The sequence below is a fragment of the Juglans regia genome, chromosome 5 (genome assembly GCF_001411555.2).
Source record: "Juglans regia cultivar Chandler chromosome 5, Walnut 2.0, whole genome shotgun sequence".
NCBI classification, from domain to species: Eukaryota; Viridiplantae; Streptophyta; class Magnoliopsida; order Fagales; family Juglandaceae; genus Juglans; species Juglans regia.
The window spans coordinates 22,052,320-22,070,475 of NC_049905.1; the positions used below are offsets into that span (position 1 = coordinate 22,052,320).

General features: G+C 40.3%; 1 protein-coding gene across 1 annotated transcript; it reads left to right on the forward strand.

Moving 5' to 3' along the window:
* The first annotated feature begins 5,340 nt into the window (after nt 1–5,340).
* LOC109020403 (transmembrane protein 45A-like) lies at nt 5,341–6,652 on the forward strand. The gene has a single exon (XM_019002853.2). The coding sequence runs from the start codon at nt 5,542–5,544 to the stop codon at nt 6,472–6,474; it is 933 nt and encodes a 310-aa protein (XP_018858398.1). The 5' UTR covers nt 5,341–5,541; the 3' UTR covers nt 6,475–6,652.
* The last annotated feature ends 11,504 nt before the right edge of the window (nt 6,653–18,156 follow it).

An 18,156-nucleotide genomic window follows, 5' to 3' on the forward strand; every position in this document is an offset into this window, starting at 1 on the left:
ATAGATTTCAATAAACTATGAAGAATTGATGTGGTAATTTGGAAACATGTATGTATTATCAAGAGGCTTATAAATTGAGTGAAGCATTTGTAAATGTTGGTTGGACAGATTTTTATATGCATATTGAAAGTAATAGGAAATTATATGGTTATATTGTTGTGTAATGGGTTTGTGTGGAACTCAAGTGCTAGATGGATGGATTATATGTAATTCTGCTAGATTAATTACATGGACAGTATTTAACTAGTTTTAGGAGGTTCCAGAAAACAAAGCATCTAAGAAAATGGGCGGCCTCCCTCCACCAGCATTCCTAGTGCTCTGTATCTTTGGATTCAATCCTATTATTATTATTATTATTATTATTATTATTATTATTATTATCATTTCGTTCACAAATCTTTATTTGATACTCTTGCTTATTTTCTGCTTTTATATTTCCAAGGGAATGGTTTCTCATAAAAATAAAGGCAGTAGTGTATATAATAATATACTACTGCATGATCAGAAGTAAGAGACGAAATTACATAATATGTATGTGTGGTTTCCGGATCATGATTGGTTTTGGCATAGCATGTTGCCTAAACAAATATCTATATGTATGTGGAAAGGTTGGTTTAAATGTTTTGCTGTGGATGAGAGAGTACAGAGTAAAGGGATGTCACTTGCTTCAGCTTGTGATTGTTGTGCACGGAGAAGCATAGAAAATATGGATCACATTCTTTCCTCGGGAGATGTGGCGTCTGAGGTATGGAATTATGTTAGTTCAATGTTGGGGGTTCCTTGTTTGCGCCATTGGACGTGGAAAACCAGAGTCTCTACCTGGTTTTATTATGCAAAGAAGTCGTCTATCACAGGTATATTAATTGGCTTAATTCCCTGTTTGATTACATGGTGCCTTTGGAAGAGAAGATGTAAAGTGAGAATGGAAGGTAAGCAGGAAAATGCTAATCAAGTCTGGCAAGCTGTGCGGGTGTGGATTAATTTATTGGGCAATAAGATTGTTTCAGTCCCAAAATTATTTGTGCATGATAGAAAAATCTTGGAGGAATTCCGGTTGAAGTGTCCAAGCACTTGTAAAAGACCAGAAAAAATCGTTACACGGTCTAGGCCTCCAACAGGCTGGATGAAGATTAATTGTGATGGAAGTTGTGGTAATCCCAGAACTTGGGGAGGTGGTAGTATCATTCAAGATAGTAACGGCGTGGTTCTAGGTGCTTTCTCAACTCATTATGGTTATGGTACAAACAATAGGGCAGAGTTAAAGGCTATTTTGGAGGGTATTCGTTGGTGTAAACGGCTTCAAGTTGTTAATGTTATCATTGAGAGTGACTCACAAATAGTTGTCGATTGGATTCGAAAGGGAAGGCACACTCTATGGTATCTTTGGGTTTTTTGGGAAGAGCTATGCAAGGAGTTGGAGGGAATGAATTTCGTGGTGGCACATCAATACCGTGAAGCAAATTGTGCGGCAAATTTTTTAGCAAAAGAAGGGGAAATGGGAAGAAATGCAATTTATGCTAGTCATTCCACGGATTTTAAAAAGGCATTGTTCGTATTGACTTGTTGGGGCTTCCTTCTATTCGCAAATAATTTGTTTTATGTTTGTTTGGTATGTTTATAGACTTGTTTAGATTTATTTGGTTATATTATATTGCTTCTCTATTTATTTTGTTGGTTTTGATGCTTGGGATGGTTTTGATGCTTATATGTGAATCCCATGTATCTTGCTTGTTGCCACTGTATTCATCCACCATAAGCAAGGGCTTTATCAATAAACTTGGGTAGGGGCTACTAGGACATGTGGCCTTGACTCTTCTCTAAAAAAATAAAAAGAAGAAGAAGAAGAAGAAGAAGGAAGAGACGAATGTAGTGTTATATTCCACGTACATACCCTGATTTATTAGTTAATTAAAATTGGAAGAAGCTGACAGTTCCACGACATGCATGACTGCTACGCTAATTAGAATGAGCTTCTGAGATTGATCGTATAGAATTTAAAGAATAAAACTATGTGCAAAAGATCATCTGTTTACTGAAATACTAATTAAATGCATTGCTGCTGTGGAGATTTACGGCCATATATATCGATCAGCTCACATAAAAAAATTGGTATTTTTTTTAAAAATTATTTTTATGAATATAAAGACAGTAAGAGCTCATGTACTATATACCAAACTTATAAATATATATATAGCATATCAAAAACTTAAATTCTTCTCTTTAAATTAAATACTTGTGACATTTAGATAAAATAAATACTTGTGACATTCTTTCTAAGCTTCGTGTGAAGGATTTAGTCAGGTTTCTAGTTGTTTTTCACTCTTGAAAGAGTTGATAGAAGACCCAACATTCATTAAGATGCATGCCCAGAGATCACTGTATAGGAAGAAGGACAGTTAATCATTCACTTTCAAGTTTTCAAACATATCATTTACATTCGAGAAGGGCAATTATTCATCTTTCCGTTTTTGAAATTTCAAGTTTTCAAGTATAACATGTATATGTTAAAAAAGACAATCAATCATCTTTCAACAAATATATTGTGTGCATGTTGAAAGAGAATTAACAAATTTTCAAACTGTCAATTAGGGCTGTGCAAATGACCCGTAAATCCGATGGAACCGATTAAAGTGGCCCGATCCAACCCGAATTTGGCGGGTCGTTATATGATTGGATATGCAACCTGACTAATTATCGGGTTTTTATATTTGATTTCAACCCGTCCATAAAACCATCCTTATCTTCCATACGGTTTCATTCGAAGAGAAATAGATTTGCCGCAGGGAAGCTCCGAGACTTACAGTAATGGCAAGAATCAAAGTCCATGAACTAAAACTAAGGTGGATCTGCAACAAGCTCTCCAAGATAAAGGTGGTGAGGTTGTCGATTGCGCAGGTGTTGACGGTGATTTCCCAGAAGCAGAAGGAGGCTCTGAGAGAAGTTTTCAAGAAAAAGAAATACCGTCGTTCACAGATTCCAGGGGTAAACTAGTGGGGCTTCCAAACTCGCAGCCGCACAAATGGCTCCAAAGAGAGGTGGCAAGGCACCGGTAGCAGTAGCTAAGAAAAAGACGGAGAAGGTGACGAACCCACTATTCGAGAAGCGTCTGAAGCAGTTTCGGATCGAATGGGCTTTGCCACCGAAAGGGATATGACCCATCCAACACCGAAGAGGGATTTGGTTAAAATTTTTTAGGGGATCTCATGAATCTCTACCTCCAGAGTTCTCTCTTAAATATTAGGCTGCCAGTACTCCTAAAAACTTGGATTTTTCACATTCAACTTCGAATGTTTCTTTTATAAATTAAGCAAGAGTTTATGTTTGTGTTTTGACTTGAGCTGCTGTGCTTTTATATAGCTTTGGCGCTAGACATTAATGCGTAATGCCTTCTTCTTAGTAGAAGCAGCAACCTAAACACCATGATATAAGAAGAAGAAATACCTTCCCTCGATCTGCGTCCCAAGAAGACCAGGGCCATTCGTAAAAGGCTCACCAAACACCAAACACCAAGCATCATTGAAGACTGAACGACAAAAGAAGAGATAGATGCATTTTCCCATGACCGAATACCAGGCATCATTTGGCCCCTATTCCACGGTGTAAGACTTGGTCGTGTCATACGGGTTCAACCCGGTTTTATTTTATCGGGTCGGATCGGATCGGGTTGGCACCTAAATTGAGGTGTGTCGGGTCGGGTCGGGTGCAAACCTAGTCATTTATGGTCGGGTTGCAGGCCTACTTTCAATCATATCATGCACATATGAAAAATTCAAATTGATTTTTCATAAGTAATTATTTTAATATATATATATATATTTATATTGAGTCTTTTAACTTTTTCTAATTCGAGAGAGATGAACAGAAATAAATACTCTTATAGCTTCGTCTGTAAACCTGTTTCCTTCTTTTACCGTGTTTGATTTACTGGAGTCCTTGACTTTCAAGACTGTATTATGTGGACAACTTTAAACTTGTTTGTGCTCACAAGCTATCTTCAAAATCTATATTCAGCTATAAAATTGTATTATACTTCAAACCTTGGGCTCAACCATATATATATTGACAAAGCAGACATCGAAAAATAGTAAATCTTTCATATTCTCTTCAATTGCTATCCCCAAGATTTTTAAGTTCAGAGCTGGTCTTTTTTATAAACGCGGAGTTCCTGATTGTTACTCTTCAATCTTTCTCTTCTTTCTCTTCTTCTCTCCACCAAGGCTCTTAAGATTATGTTAGGAATAAAGAGACATTTGAATTGCAGGATTGATTTTGATATCATTTTTTAATAAAGGAACTCAATGCTCAATATGCGGTCTCTGTTATAACCATGTCTCAAAGATTATGAAAGAGAGTAATTGAGATTGGTCAACTTAACATTCAAATTTCTTAATTGCATCAAGTTCTTAATGATAAAGATAGAAAGAATAGAAGTTTAGAACTTAAAAACAAGTAGTTGAAAAAATTAACAAACCGGTAGGCTCATGACCTTCAAAAACGAGTAAAGGAGCTGGAAAGACAAAGTCGTAAGTCGTAACATATCGATCCCATATGTACGTACGTACATGCAAGGACAACTATATTAATTATATATGCTAAAGTAATATGATGTGGCTATTTTAACTTGATTAGGACTAGTACTACTGGATGGTATATGGATGAAACAAATTATTGAGATGTAAGTACGCAGTAATTAATGGATAATATATATATATATATGAGATCAAGGCGTTAAACCGCAGTAATAAGTAATAAAGCACTGTACTTGACTACGTTTGAAAATCTAATGGAGTTTTTACACACCTTCATCCTTCGTATACTCGAAAAAGAAAACAATGAATAATGCATGCTTTTGGCTACACCCCAATGGTTGGAGTATCAAATGGCTAAGGATGGTGGAGAAAAGGATAATGATTCTAATGATAGGGAGCGGTGTGTACATGGTTGTTTGTTGGGGCGGACAGCAATAGACATATCCTACATTTTTTTTTTTTTTTTTGTAGGCAATTTTTTTAGGGGCTAATGCCCTAGGGTTTGGGGGAATTGAACCCTCAACCATGGACCCCAATATTAGACAGATGACCCTCAAGATGGTTAGGTTTTATGATTAAAAGGTGAGTCAAGCTGTGACAACCAAGTTTGAATCCAATCAAACAGTAGTAGGTTATGCAAGCTTGACTTGCAAAATTTCACAAGTAATCTTGAAGGAGCAGTCTATAATCTATTCTTAGTGAAGCTACCGTTAGCTTGGCCTTTTTATGAATTACAGATCTAAATGAAACGGTCTATATATATTGGTACAGCTTGAACTACATCTACTAAAAACAAAGGCCAGCCGTGTAATCAATACAATAAAAATTATTAATCAAGGTTGAATACTTGAGGTGCAAAGGTACATCTTTGGAGTTTCAAACCCAATACCACTCTTAAAAACCTCTCCTCTCCCTACATCTTTCTTCTCACCTCTCTGATCACCCCGCTATCTATCTCTCTCGCTCTCTCAAGGAGTACAACAAGCAAAAAGGATAACTTTGTCAGAAAAAAATGAGCAGTTTATTAGGGCATGTTTTACCAGGCATTGGCTTCTTTGTCATTGGCTTATGGCACCTCTTTAACCACATCAAGCTCCATGCTCAGTATCCAATTTCTTACATCTCTACCCCATGGTTCCCCACCTCAAGATTTAAGTACTTGGAGCACTTCTTTATCATTGGAGGCTCCTGTGCTTCCATAGCCATGGAGCTCTTCATCGGCCCAGTTCGACACCAACCATTGGACCCTGATGGAACCATCCCCTCCAATCATCTCCATAACTTCGAGCACTCCTCCATCTCAATGACCCTCTTGGTCTACGCCACATTTGCTATACTTCTTGATCGGATTGGCACCCGAGCTCAATATGGACTAACCCTTTTCCTTGTAGCCACAGCCTTTGCTCAAGAACTTCTTCTTTTTCACTTTCACTCAACCGACCACATTGGCCCGGAAGGCCAATACCACTTGCTTCTGCAATTTCTTATTTTTGTTTCTTTAGCCACCACTCTTTTGGGAATCGGTCTTCCAAAGAGTTTCTTGGTCAGCTTTATAAGATCAGCCAGCATACTATTCCAAGGTATTTGGCTTATGGTGATGGGAGTCATGCTTTGGACACCAGAATTGATTCCTAAAGGTTGCTCCATCCACCTCGAATATGGTCGCAAAGTGGTCGGCTGCTCTGGGGATGAGGCTCGTCATCGCGCAAAGTCATTGGTTAACATCCTATTTAGCTGGTTCTTGATTGCAATCACCATTTTTGTAGTGAGCTTCTATTTGTTTATGGTTAAAGCTTACAGCGAGAAGGTGGAGTATGGTTCATTGAAAAGGGAAGAAGAGCATGGAGAAGATTCTGACGATGTTGAACTTGAATCCCAAAAGAAAGGCAAACTTGGCTATTCAAAGAGCTTTATACAAATGGAAAGAACCCTTTTCACCCCATGACATGGAAAGGGGTTAATTTGTTATGATAAATTAAGATTTAGCATGCAGTTCTCTTTGTAAGAGATAAGATCAGTACAGCACGTGGGAATACCACCCTTGTATATAGAAACATTGTGCGATGTATCTCATGGCTCTGTACTTTCTTAAGTGAATTTACTAGAATTTGAAGCAATTTAAAAAAAATAATAATAATAACTCGACTCTGCTTATATGTATCCTTAAAGAACTAGTCGAAATTTTAGTTATATTCTTTGATATTTATTATTTACAAAGCCCAGTTCTCCCTCAAGATAACCATCTAATTGATAAAATCAATCTGCACTGGTCAACGAGCGGGCCTGTCTTTGAGCTCAACATTTTCTTGAACAAACTTAGCCCGAAACTCAAACCCAATAACTTAGTCCAATATTAACTTCATGCAGCCCTGAACCCTAACTTATTAGGGTTGGGAGATTGTTTTGAACTCTTTTAAACTCTTAACCAAAAAGAAAAAAGAAACACTACAAGAAAACTGTTTATTTATGGTCAATTAATTCCAACAAAATGATTATTTACATTTAAAATAAGTCTGTTTTGATCACAAATAGTCTTTTCGTCGCAATTAAATAGTCATAAAAATTTATTTTTCTTGTAGTGAAAAAGACCCTTTTAGGCTATAGGAAAGAGATTTTTGGGTTTTTGCAAGATTTTGAAGGGTTAAGAGTTTTTTTTTTTTTTTTTTTTTGAGAAAATCATTTCCAATCTATTAAACCACCTGAATACAAGTAGGGAGGACCCCCAACGTTACAACATGATCATAAATAGAAAGAGCATTTTTTGCTAACAAGTGGGCAATAGAATTGCCATTTCTCCTAACATGAGAAACCTCCCACTTGGCAAAGAAATTAAGAAGATATTTAGCCTCCTCAACAAACATACTAGCACTGTTACACCCCTCTTCCTCCCTTTTTAGAGCATTAATGACTTGCAGAGAGTCCCCTTCAATGATCACTTGAGATAGCCCAAGTTCCAAACCAAACTGGACTACAATGAGGGCTCCATAGGCTTCTGCAAGTGCTGGATCAGGGAAGAGGTGCTTCTTGGTTCTCTTTGTAGCAATGGTATGTCCTGCATTGTCCCTAGCAACCACTCCCACTCCAATAAAACCTTCTGTCTTGTCTACTGCACTGTCCCAGTTCACTTTGATCCAGTTTGATGGAGGGGCCTGCCAAGTCTCAACTGAGTTGCAAGGCTGCATACTATCCTGCCAGGAGCTCTCCTCATTTAGCATATCCATTGTCCTTCTTGCATCCTTGACAATAGCATTCGGGTGAGCAAATGAGCCATTAAAGATAAATCTATTCCTTCTCCACCATATCATCTTTGCAACTAGAGCAAATTCTTGGAAGAGTTGGCAATCCATAGTTCGAAATAAGGTTTCAAGGATTTGGATCATGGATGTGTAAGGAAGGTAGCATTTCTGTAATCTTTTAGAACACTGGCCCCACACATCTTTTGCTGCCTCACATCTCCATAAAGCATGAACTGTGTCTTCTTCCTCCAGCTTACAAATGGGGCAGAGTGAGAACTCGACTATTTTCTTTTTAAAGAGGTTTGATTGAGTTGGAAGGGCCTCTAAGCAGGATCTCCATAAGAACACTTTATCTCCAGGTTGCACCTTTAACTGCCATAACTGCTGCCACACTGCTTTGAAAGATGAACTGGTTGAGGCTTGACATGATGCATGTAGGCTTCTTTCAAGTTCCTTGTGGTAGGCACTCCTTACTGAAAAATTCCCTTCTTTAGTGCCTTGCCAAACTAATTTATCTCTGCTGTTGAGTGAGATAATTGGAGTTTGGAGGATGACACTAGCTTCTCTGGCATTGAATATCTGCTGCACCAGGTTTCTATCCCATTGCTTCGTGACTGGATCAATCAAGTTTGACACTGTTGCATTTTCTTCCAGCACACTAACACTACTTTGAGCCTTACCTGGATTTGTATGTAAAATCCACCTGTCCCTCCAAATTTGCACTTGGTTCCCATTCCCTATTCTCCAGTATGAACCTTCCTCCATCAAGGGTCTAGCTGCCATGAAGCTTCTCCATACATAGAATGGTTTTGATCCAAGTTTGGCTTCTAGAAAAGTGGCAGTTGGAAAATACTTGGCCTTCATCACCCTAGCAGCAAGAGACTCTAGATTTTGGACCAACTTCCAGCATTGCTTGGCCAGCATTGCTTTGTTGAATGCCTCAAAGTCTCTAAAACCCAGCCCCCCTTCAGACTTAGCTTTTCCCATTTTTTCCCAAGACACCTAATGGGTTCTATACTCATTATTTTGCTGCCCCTACCAGAAGTTACTAATGACACTATTTATGTCTTTGAGCAAGGATTTGGGAAGTTTGAAAACTGACATTGTGTAAGTAGGTAAAGCCTGAAGAACAGCTTTGATAAATACCATCTTTCCAGCTTGAGACAGCAGTTTAACTCTGTGGTTGCTAAGTCTTGATCTGAAATTGTCCACTATACCTTTAAAAGTCTGACATTTGAGCCTGCCAACCACTGAGGGCAGTCCCAAGTACCTCTCATATGTCATGCCATGTCTAACCCCTGCTATGGATAGAATATATTGTTGTGTGGCCCCTGCTGTGTTCTTACTAAACAAAATGGAGGTTTTTTCCAGATTCAGCCTTTGGCCCGAGGCTACCTCATAGGACCTCAACAGTTCAAAAAGCCTACCCCATTCAATGACATTAGCCTTGCAAAAAAGGAGGCAGTCATCAGCAAAGAAAAGGTGGGATATTCTGATCTGATCTTTTGCAATAGGAACTCCGTGGATTAATCCCTTCCCTTCAGCATTACACAGCAGACAGCTAATAGCCTCAGCACAGATGATAAACAGATAAGGTGAGAGGGGATCACTTTGTCTTATACCTCTCGTTGGGAGAAAAGATTCCTGGGGAACTCCATTAAGCAGAAGGGCATATGAGACAGATTCAATGCATTTCATCACCATCTCAATCCACTGACTACAAAAGCCCATTCTGTGCAGAACAGCTCTGATGAAGCTCCACTCAAGCCTGTCATATGCCTTACTCATGTCAAGTTTTAGTGCCATGTACCCTTCTTTGCCTGTCATCTTAGATTTCATTGTATGCATTGCTTCAAATGCCACTATCACATTATCAGAAATTAGTCTTTTAGGCACAAAGGCAAATTGAGCACTCGATATGATGAGTGGTAATACAGACTTCAGTCTATTAGCTATCACTTTGGAGATGAGCTTGTACATTACATTACAAAGAGATATGGGTCTGAATTCAGTTACTTTGGTGTGGGTCTTTTTCTTTGGAATTAAGCAAATGAAGGTATTATTAATATCAGAGATATTACCATTAGAATTTAGCACCTGCAATATAGCATCACTGACCTGTTTCCAATGAGTTGCCATTGTTTCTGGTAAAAAGCAGCAGGAAAGCCATCTGGGCCAGGAGAGCTGAGACCTTCCATCTGAAAAAGGGCCTCTTCAATCTCTTGTTGGGTGTAATTTCTTGTAAGGTTGGCATTCATTGCTTCTGTGACTCGGGGCTCCATTGACTCCAAACAGGTTGACATGTTAACTGGTGAGGAGGTGGAGAAAAGATCTTTGTAATAATTTTGGAAAAGGGAGCTAATTTCCTCAATGGAATTCACTTCCTGCCCATCTTCATTCACCAGCTTCTTAATCATGTTGACTTTCCTTCTGAGAGAGGCACATTGATGAAAGAACTTGGTGTTCCTGTCCCCCTCTCTTAGCCACCTCTGCTTAGCTCTCTGCTGCCAGTTGATATTCTCTTCCTCTAACAACTTGTTTGTTTCCCTTTGGACCTGCTTGACTTGATCATTTAGATGGCCTTTGTTCTCTTGCTGGAGATCAGTCAGAAGGGCCAAATTCTCTGTCAGCTGTAGATTTTGATTGCCCCATCTTTGTTTGCTCCACTGTAATAGCTTCTGTTTGCACTGGTTTAACCTTGCAGAGATAGCATTCAATTCAATTTCAAGTCCCTTGTGACTCATCCACGCTTCCTCCACCAGTTTTTGATAATCCTCCCTCACCACCCATTTTGCTTCAAATCTAAATGGCCTTTCCTTCCTGTTCCTGCTGTTTAGTCTTCCCTCTATGGAAATCAGTAAAGGACAGTGATCAGAGCTCAATGATGGAAGGGTAAAAACTTTGGTATTTGAAAAAGCCTCTTCCCAGGTAGCATTACACAAAGCTCTGTCCAACCTTTCTTTGGTAAAGGCTGCTCCATGTCTTCCATTAGTCCAAGTAAATTTGTTTCCTATAGAGCCCATATCACACAGTTCACAGGCCTCAACAACTGCTCTAAAGGCCTCTATCTGCCCACTAGGTCTCAACGCCCCACCCCATTTCTTTGCATAGTTGAGTATTTCGTTAAAGTCTCCCATGCACAACCACCCTTTAGTGCTATCAGGTTTAATGGCTTGAAGCAGCCTCCAGCTGTCCTTCCTTTTCATGGTATTTGGGTTTCCATAAAACCCAGTAATCTTTACCATTCCTTTCCCTCCTCAGTACCCTTCACCATAAGAGAAATATGAAATTGGGTGAAAGTGTGCACTTCAGCTTCCATTTCATCTTTCCAAAGAAAGGCCAGGCCACCACTTCTTCCTCTACAGTCAATAATAAAACTATTCTCAAACTTCAGCCTCTTTTTAATATGTTCAATTTTAGCTCTCTTGCATTTTGTTTCCATAAGGAAAACAAAAGAGGGGGACTTTCTAAGCACCATGTGGTGCAGATCATGAACTGTCTGGGGGTTCCCAAGCCCCCGACAGTTCCAGCTGAGGCACTTCATTTGTGTTGGTGGGGCTGTTCCACAGCCACCACCATGTCAGAGGGAAGTGAAGCAAATTTGTCATCCTCAACTTTGATTTTCTTAGGATGATTTTGGTTTTCATTGATCACCAATTGAGTGCCGTCTCTTTTGTTGCCTGTTTGTGAGCCTGAGTTTGCCCCCACCCCCAAAGAGACCCTTTCCAAGCATATGTCTCGAGCCCTCCTTTTCCAGCTGGCAGTTTTCTTAGCCTGCTCAAGTACCTTTACTTGATTGGAGAAGAAATTGTCAAATTCTTAAATCTGGTTTACTAGGTCATACGATGCTCCAGTTCCCTTTTTTGATCTCTTTTTCAAACTAGTGTCATTTCTAGTTCCTTTTGCACCAGAGTTACCAGTGCTGAACACTAGTTCCACCACCCCCAACCTATCACATGTCTCCTCAGCTTTGTCTATACGTACACTGTCTGCCTTATTCAGCCTACCCATACTCCCGTCTTCTAGTGCTAGGTTTGACTTTGACATTTCCCCAAATACCTGCTCTTGTCCCCCCCCCCCCTCCCAGCACCTTTTCCCTCGATAACCACAGCTACCTCGGCAGGTATCTGACCCCACTCCCTAAGATTTCCTTTTCCAATATTGTCCTCATCCCTGACCTCCTCTCTCTCCCTCCATGACCCTGACTTTGGCTGGAACTCCTGTGTTTTTTCCTCACCATACCTTTTGCATTGTAGTTCACTCTCCCTGACTTTTGGTGCTCTTAACCAGGCCCCATATTGAGCCTGGTTCTCTCCACCTTTGGTTACATGGCAGGAAAGATGAGAGTGTTTGATGATGCCACATTTGAAGCAAATGGATGGCAGCCTTTCATACTTGAAATACACCCATGTTTTCTTACTCCTCACTGTGATAAACATGCCCCTTAAGAGAGCCTTGGTTAAGTCGAGTTCCACTCTTATCCTCAAAAACTTGCCCCAGCCAATGCCTCTTTCATCAACATACACCTTTATTGCCCTCCCCAAGCTGTTTCCAATCTGGTAGCCAACATCTTGGTTCATGCAGTCGAATGGGAGGTTGAAAGCTTGAACCCAGAACTCTTCTCTGTTAAACTGAACTTCATTAATGGACATGGAACCATTGAAAGACTGAATACAAAGGAGCCATCTGTCAAAGGCCCACGGCCTGCCATTGGTCACTCTGTCCATGTCCTTTTTGCTATGAATTCAACCAAAAACTTATTAGTGCCAACCTCTGAGAATTGTAACCAGCTTTCACACTTCCAAACTTTCAACATAGTGTTCTTGAAAGCTTCCCTATTAATGGTTTTTTCTGCTACAATCATAACCAACAAACATGAGTGGTTCAGTTTCCTTGTGTTCACTGGTGGGATGTTTTTTAAAGCCATTCCTTCCTTCTCTTCCTCTGTAAGACGAAGTCTTTCCCATTGCTTAGATAGCTCTTCTTCCATACCTACACTCTTAGACTAGCACAGGCTATCTGAAGACTCACTCTATAGTAGAGAGAAAACCTCACTCCGAAATGAGGACCGGTTAAGAGTATTTTAAAACTAGAGGAAAGAATTTTGAAAAATAAATATCAATTTAATTAGGGATTGGAGAGACTATTATTTGAGGTTTTTATTTATAATAAAGTTCAAAATAAGTGAGTCACCAACTTGACATCATCACCCTTCCAATCAAAACCCGTGTCCATATTGCTGCCCAAGACCACCCTCTGTCCTGATTTCCAAAATTAACCGATCCCACCAAAGCCCTCAGAATATTATTTTCTCATAGCAAAAGATAGATCACACCATGAAAGATGCCACAAGTACTCCACACTCACTGCTGTTGCTGCTGCTGCTGCTCTACATGCTTCTTTGCCTGAGGCTCCCGTTTTATGGGGCTGGGCCCTCTTGAAGGCCTGGCTTCGGCTTCATCTCCGTTTGCCTCAGGTCGACTTCTTAGATCTGTTGCTACAATGATGGGATTTGTTTATTTTGGTTTCCATCTTGGTTCTTTGATATGATGTTATTTTCATTTATTCTACGCCCTCTTTAATATCTGGTCTCCCTGTGACCACGTCTCTAGGAGTTGCATGGCTGGTCCATTTAGCATCGACAGCTCTCCTTACCCCAAAATGAACGGAAGATGCATCGTATGTGGATAGTTTTAGATGTGTCCAATAATTTCATTGTAATATTAGACTGGACCACCTTTGAAGAAGTAGAACATGATCCTAACCGTATATGATATATCCAGCGTAATTTTGGATCTATATGACCAAAGTGGAGCATTTTGAAGAGCTAATGAGTAATGAACAGGGGAAAAAAAAAACACCTCCATGTTTAGCAGTTCTTCATGGACATATGTAAACAAAACAAAAATAAAAAATAAAAAATGCCATATATATGAACTCCATTAACTATAAGATTTCGAGTCAAGTTTGACATTCGCCTTTTGTCGCTAGGGAAGAGTTCATAGGTGGCCAAATCACCGAGTCTACACGCATCCCTATTGTGAGTATTTAGTGAGTTAAGATTCAGATATGAGTTAAGATAGTTTGTAAATAGTAATGAGATTTGTGAGTTAAAATTTGAGAATAGTAGTGAAATGAGTCACCTCTCAATCCAAACTGGCCCTAAGTTTATTTTGTCCTATCAACTCAAATCAGTATCAAAGTAACGCTAGCTCAATCTGAGATCCAACAAGAAACTTAGGCATTAATGATGTAAGCCTATTATATATGTATATTGCAATGCGCCATATACAGGATGATTGCAGTTTAATAACACTGATTATTCTACTACCAAAGTATGCAGATTTTGCCTTGAGTGTAAGAAAGATTTTTTGAGCCAATATTTCCTAGATGTTATCTCCATATTACAATATGTATTGTTAAGAAATCAACTCAAGAAATCAACTCTGTATATATGAAAACTGTGTAATTACAATGTAAGAGCGTATGGAAATAAATAGATACATGTTAGGCTTTCTATGGTAACTATGAAAAGGGAAAGAATTACAATTAAAAACTAATTTCCTAAATAATTACAATAAAATGACCAAATCCCTAATATCAAGAAATTGCTAAGTTTATGGGATTTGTGATTCTGTCAATACTCCCCCTCAAGTTGGTGCATGGAGATCCGTAATGCCCAACTTGCGGAGAAAGTGGTGAAAAAGTTCCTGTCCCAAAGCTTTGGTGAAGATGTCTGCAAGTTGCTCATGAGAAGAGGTGTGAACGGCTGTAAGGAAGCCTGCCCGAATTTTATCACGGACAATGTGGCAATCAATCTCAATGTGTTTGGTGCGTTCGTGAAAAACAGGGTTGTGAGCAATGTGTAGAGCAGATTGATTGTCACAATAAAGACTAATAGGTTCAGCATGAGAGACACCAAGATCTGTGAGGAGCTGTTTGAGCCAGGTGAGTTCGCAAGTAGTGACTGCCATGGCGCGGTATTCGGCTTCAGCAGAGGAACGTGCCACTGTCGTCTGTTTTTTTGTCCGCCAAGAAATGGGACTGGTGCCGAGCTGAATGAAAAAACCTGTGGTGGATCTTCGAGTGGTAGGACAGCTGGCCCAATCTGAGTCTGTGTAAGCGGTAACATGTAAGTTGCTAGATGATGAGAAAAAAATGCCTTGACCGGGACTGCCTTTGAGATAACGAAGAACGCGGATGGCAGCTTGCATGTGTGGATCTCGAGGAGCATGCATGAACTGGCTGAGAATATTCACTGCAAAAACAATATCAGGACGTGTTATAGTTAGATAAATAAGACGTCCAACCAGTCGTCGATAGACACTAGGGTCGGTGAGAAGAGAGCCATCACAATCTGTGAGCTTCAAATTTTGTTCCATGGGAAAGTGAGCAGTTCGGGCACCAAGTTGACCACTATCAGTCAAGATATCAAGTGTGTACTTGCGTTGGTTGAGAAAGATGCCTTTCTGAGAGCGAGCAACTTCAAGACCAAGGAAATATTTGAGGGAGCCGAGATCCTTTGTTTTGAAGTTTTTAGAGAGAAGGCTTTTGAAAACATCAATCTGAGAAGTGTCATTGCCAGCAACTAAGATGTCGTCAACATAAACGAGGACAATAGTGATGCTGGCGTGAGTGATAAGGGTGAATAAATAGTGGTATGCCTGAGATTGAATGAAACCTACATCAAGAAGCACAGTTGTTAGTTTAAAAAACCAGTTGCGAGAGGCTTGTTTGAGGCCGTATAGAGATTTCCGAAGCCGACACACACGAGTCTCCCCCTTAGGGCAGTATCCAAGTGGAGGGGTCATATAGACTTCTTCATCAAGATCGCCATGTAGAAAAGCATTGTGAACATCAAGTTGTTGGATGACCCAATTTTTTGTAGCAGCGACGGCCAGTAAGCAACGGACAGTGGTCATTTTAGCAACTGGAGCAAATGTTTCATGGTAGTCAAGGCCTTCAACTTGAGTGTAACATTTAGCAACTAGTCTAGCTTTGTACCTCTCAACGGATCCATCAGCTTTGAGTTTAGTTTTGAAAACCCATTTACAGCCAATGGATTTCTTACCAGAAGGAAGGTGTTCAAGGGTCCAAGTGGCATTATCCTCTAAGGCTCGGATTTCAGCAGCCATGGCCTCACGCCAATGAGAATGGCGAATGGCAGTGGAGTAACAAGAAGGGTCAACAGATGTGGTGAGAGCAGTTATAAAGGTAAGATGAGAGGGAGAAAAACGAGAATAGGAAAGAAAAGCAGATAAAGGATAAGCAGTACCTGAAACTGATGCAGCGGATGAGGATACAGTGGACTCCATGTGTATGGTCGGACAGATGTAATCCTGAAGGTATGCAGGGCGAGTGGTGGTGCGTCTAGGACGAATATAGGGAGGAGGTGGTGGTGGTGGGGGTGGGTCGGGAATGAAAGTAGAGGAGGTAGGAGAAGCTATAGGTTCGGGAACAGGGAGAGGAATGATGGGTAGGGATGGATCGGGAGGGGAATAAGTGGTTTGAAAAGGAAAAATTTGTTCGTGAAAAGTAACATCACGAGAATAAAAGATAACTTGAGTGTCCAAGTTGTAAAGCTTGTAAGCTTTATGATGACCGGGATACCCAAGAAAGACGCATTTTGAGGCACGAGGTGAGAATTTATCACGGGAAGCATGGAGGGTTTGAGCATAACAAAGACATCCAAATATGCGTAAATGAGCGTAATTTGGTGATGTATTGAAGAGAAGTTCAAAAGGGGATTTATTTTGAAGAGTACGACTCGGGGTGCGGTTAATGAAATAAGCAGCGGTGAGAATACATTCACCCCAAAATTTTAAGGGTAAATGTGCTTGAAATCGAAGACTACGAGCGACATTTAGAATGTGCCGGTGTTTGCGCTCCGCAACACCATTTTGTTGCGGAGTTTCAACGCAGGTACGTTCATGAATGATCCCGTGGTCATGAAGATAATTTTGAAATTTGTGGGATAGAAATTCTTGTCCATTATCAGTTCTTATAATTTTAATCATGGTGTGGAACTGATTTTGGATAAGTGCAAAAAAATGTATGAGATGAGTATAGGTTTCAGATTTATGTCGCATGAGATAAATCCATGTAGAGCGAGAAAAATCATCAACAATTGTAAGAAAATAATGGGCACCGCAGATAGAAGAAGTATGGTAACCACCCCATATATCACAAAAAATACGATTAAAAGCAAAAGTACTTTTATTGGCATTTAATGGAAAAGGAAGACCCGTATGTTTCGACCGAGCACAAACATCACAATCAGAAATAATACACGGATTATTATTAAAAAGAGTGGGAATATTTAAACGAGAGGGATGACCTAGGCGTTGGTGCCATAGGATCTTATTAGCAAGAGTCTGAGTAGAAAAAGCTGTGACGGGTTGAGGCCGATACACATAAAGCCCATTGCAAAATTCACCCGCTCCAATCAGCTTCATCGACTGTGGGTCCTGAAAAAAACAATGAGTAGAGGAAAAAATGACAGAACAATTATTATTAGTAGTGAGTTGGGGTACAGAAAGTAAATTAAAATTAAAAGAAGGGACAAAGTAGACATTAGACAATAAGAGAGAATCGGCCAATTGAATGGTGCCGATCCCTTCAATAGGAAGATGAAGACCAGTGGGTAAGCAAACATTCGGAGCATGCGAAGGAGAAGAAAGTGCAGTGAAGAGGGTCCGATCATGGCACATGTGGTGGCTGGCTCCACTATCAATAACCCATGTTCGGCCTTGAGCAGAGGAGAGAGAGTCAGAAACGTTACCCACGAAATTGGCATTCGGGATAGAGGGGCTGAGTAAATCCATGAGCTTTTGGTACATATCGGGAGTGAGACTGAGCGTTGGTGGGTTCGCGGTGGAGGATGACGCCTGGTGAGCCATCGGCAGTGGAATGGGAGGCGGTTTGCCGAGAAGGGAGGGTTGCGATTTCGTGCGGGGCTCACGGCCTGGAGGATACCCAATGAGACGCCAGCATCGGTCACGCGTGTGTCCATTTCGGCCGCATTCCGAGCATTTGAGTGGTGGTTTGTGAGAGCCACTGGAGTGAACGGCAAAGCTATGGAGCTCAGACGGAGGGTTGCGAAGTTGAAGGAGCCGCTGTTGTTCCTCCTGAAACAGAATAGAGAAAATTTTTGTGATGGGGGGAAGGGGTTCCAGTGCCAAAATCTGGGTTCTCAGTTGAGAGAATGAATCATTGAGGCCAAGTAAAAATTGGTAAACACGTTCATCCTCTGCTTGTTGTTGAAATTCTTTCAGATCACTGCATTTTTGGAGATGACTGAGTTCATCCCAGAGTTGTTTGATTTGGTTGTAGTATTCATGAATGGATGTGGTATTTTGGTGTAGGGAAGATAACTCTCGTTTGAGGTGGTA

Excerpts from the sequence above, each read along its gene's own strand:
- LOC109020403 (XM_019002853.2), top strand. The coding sequence starts at position 5,542 with ATGAGCAGTTTATTAGGGCATGTTTTACCAGGCATTGGCTTCTTTGTC.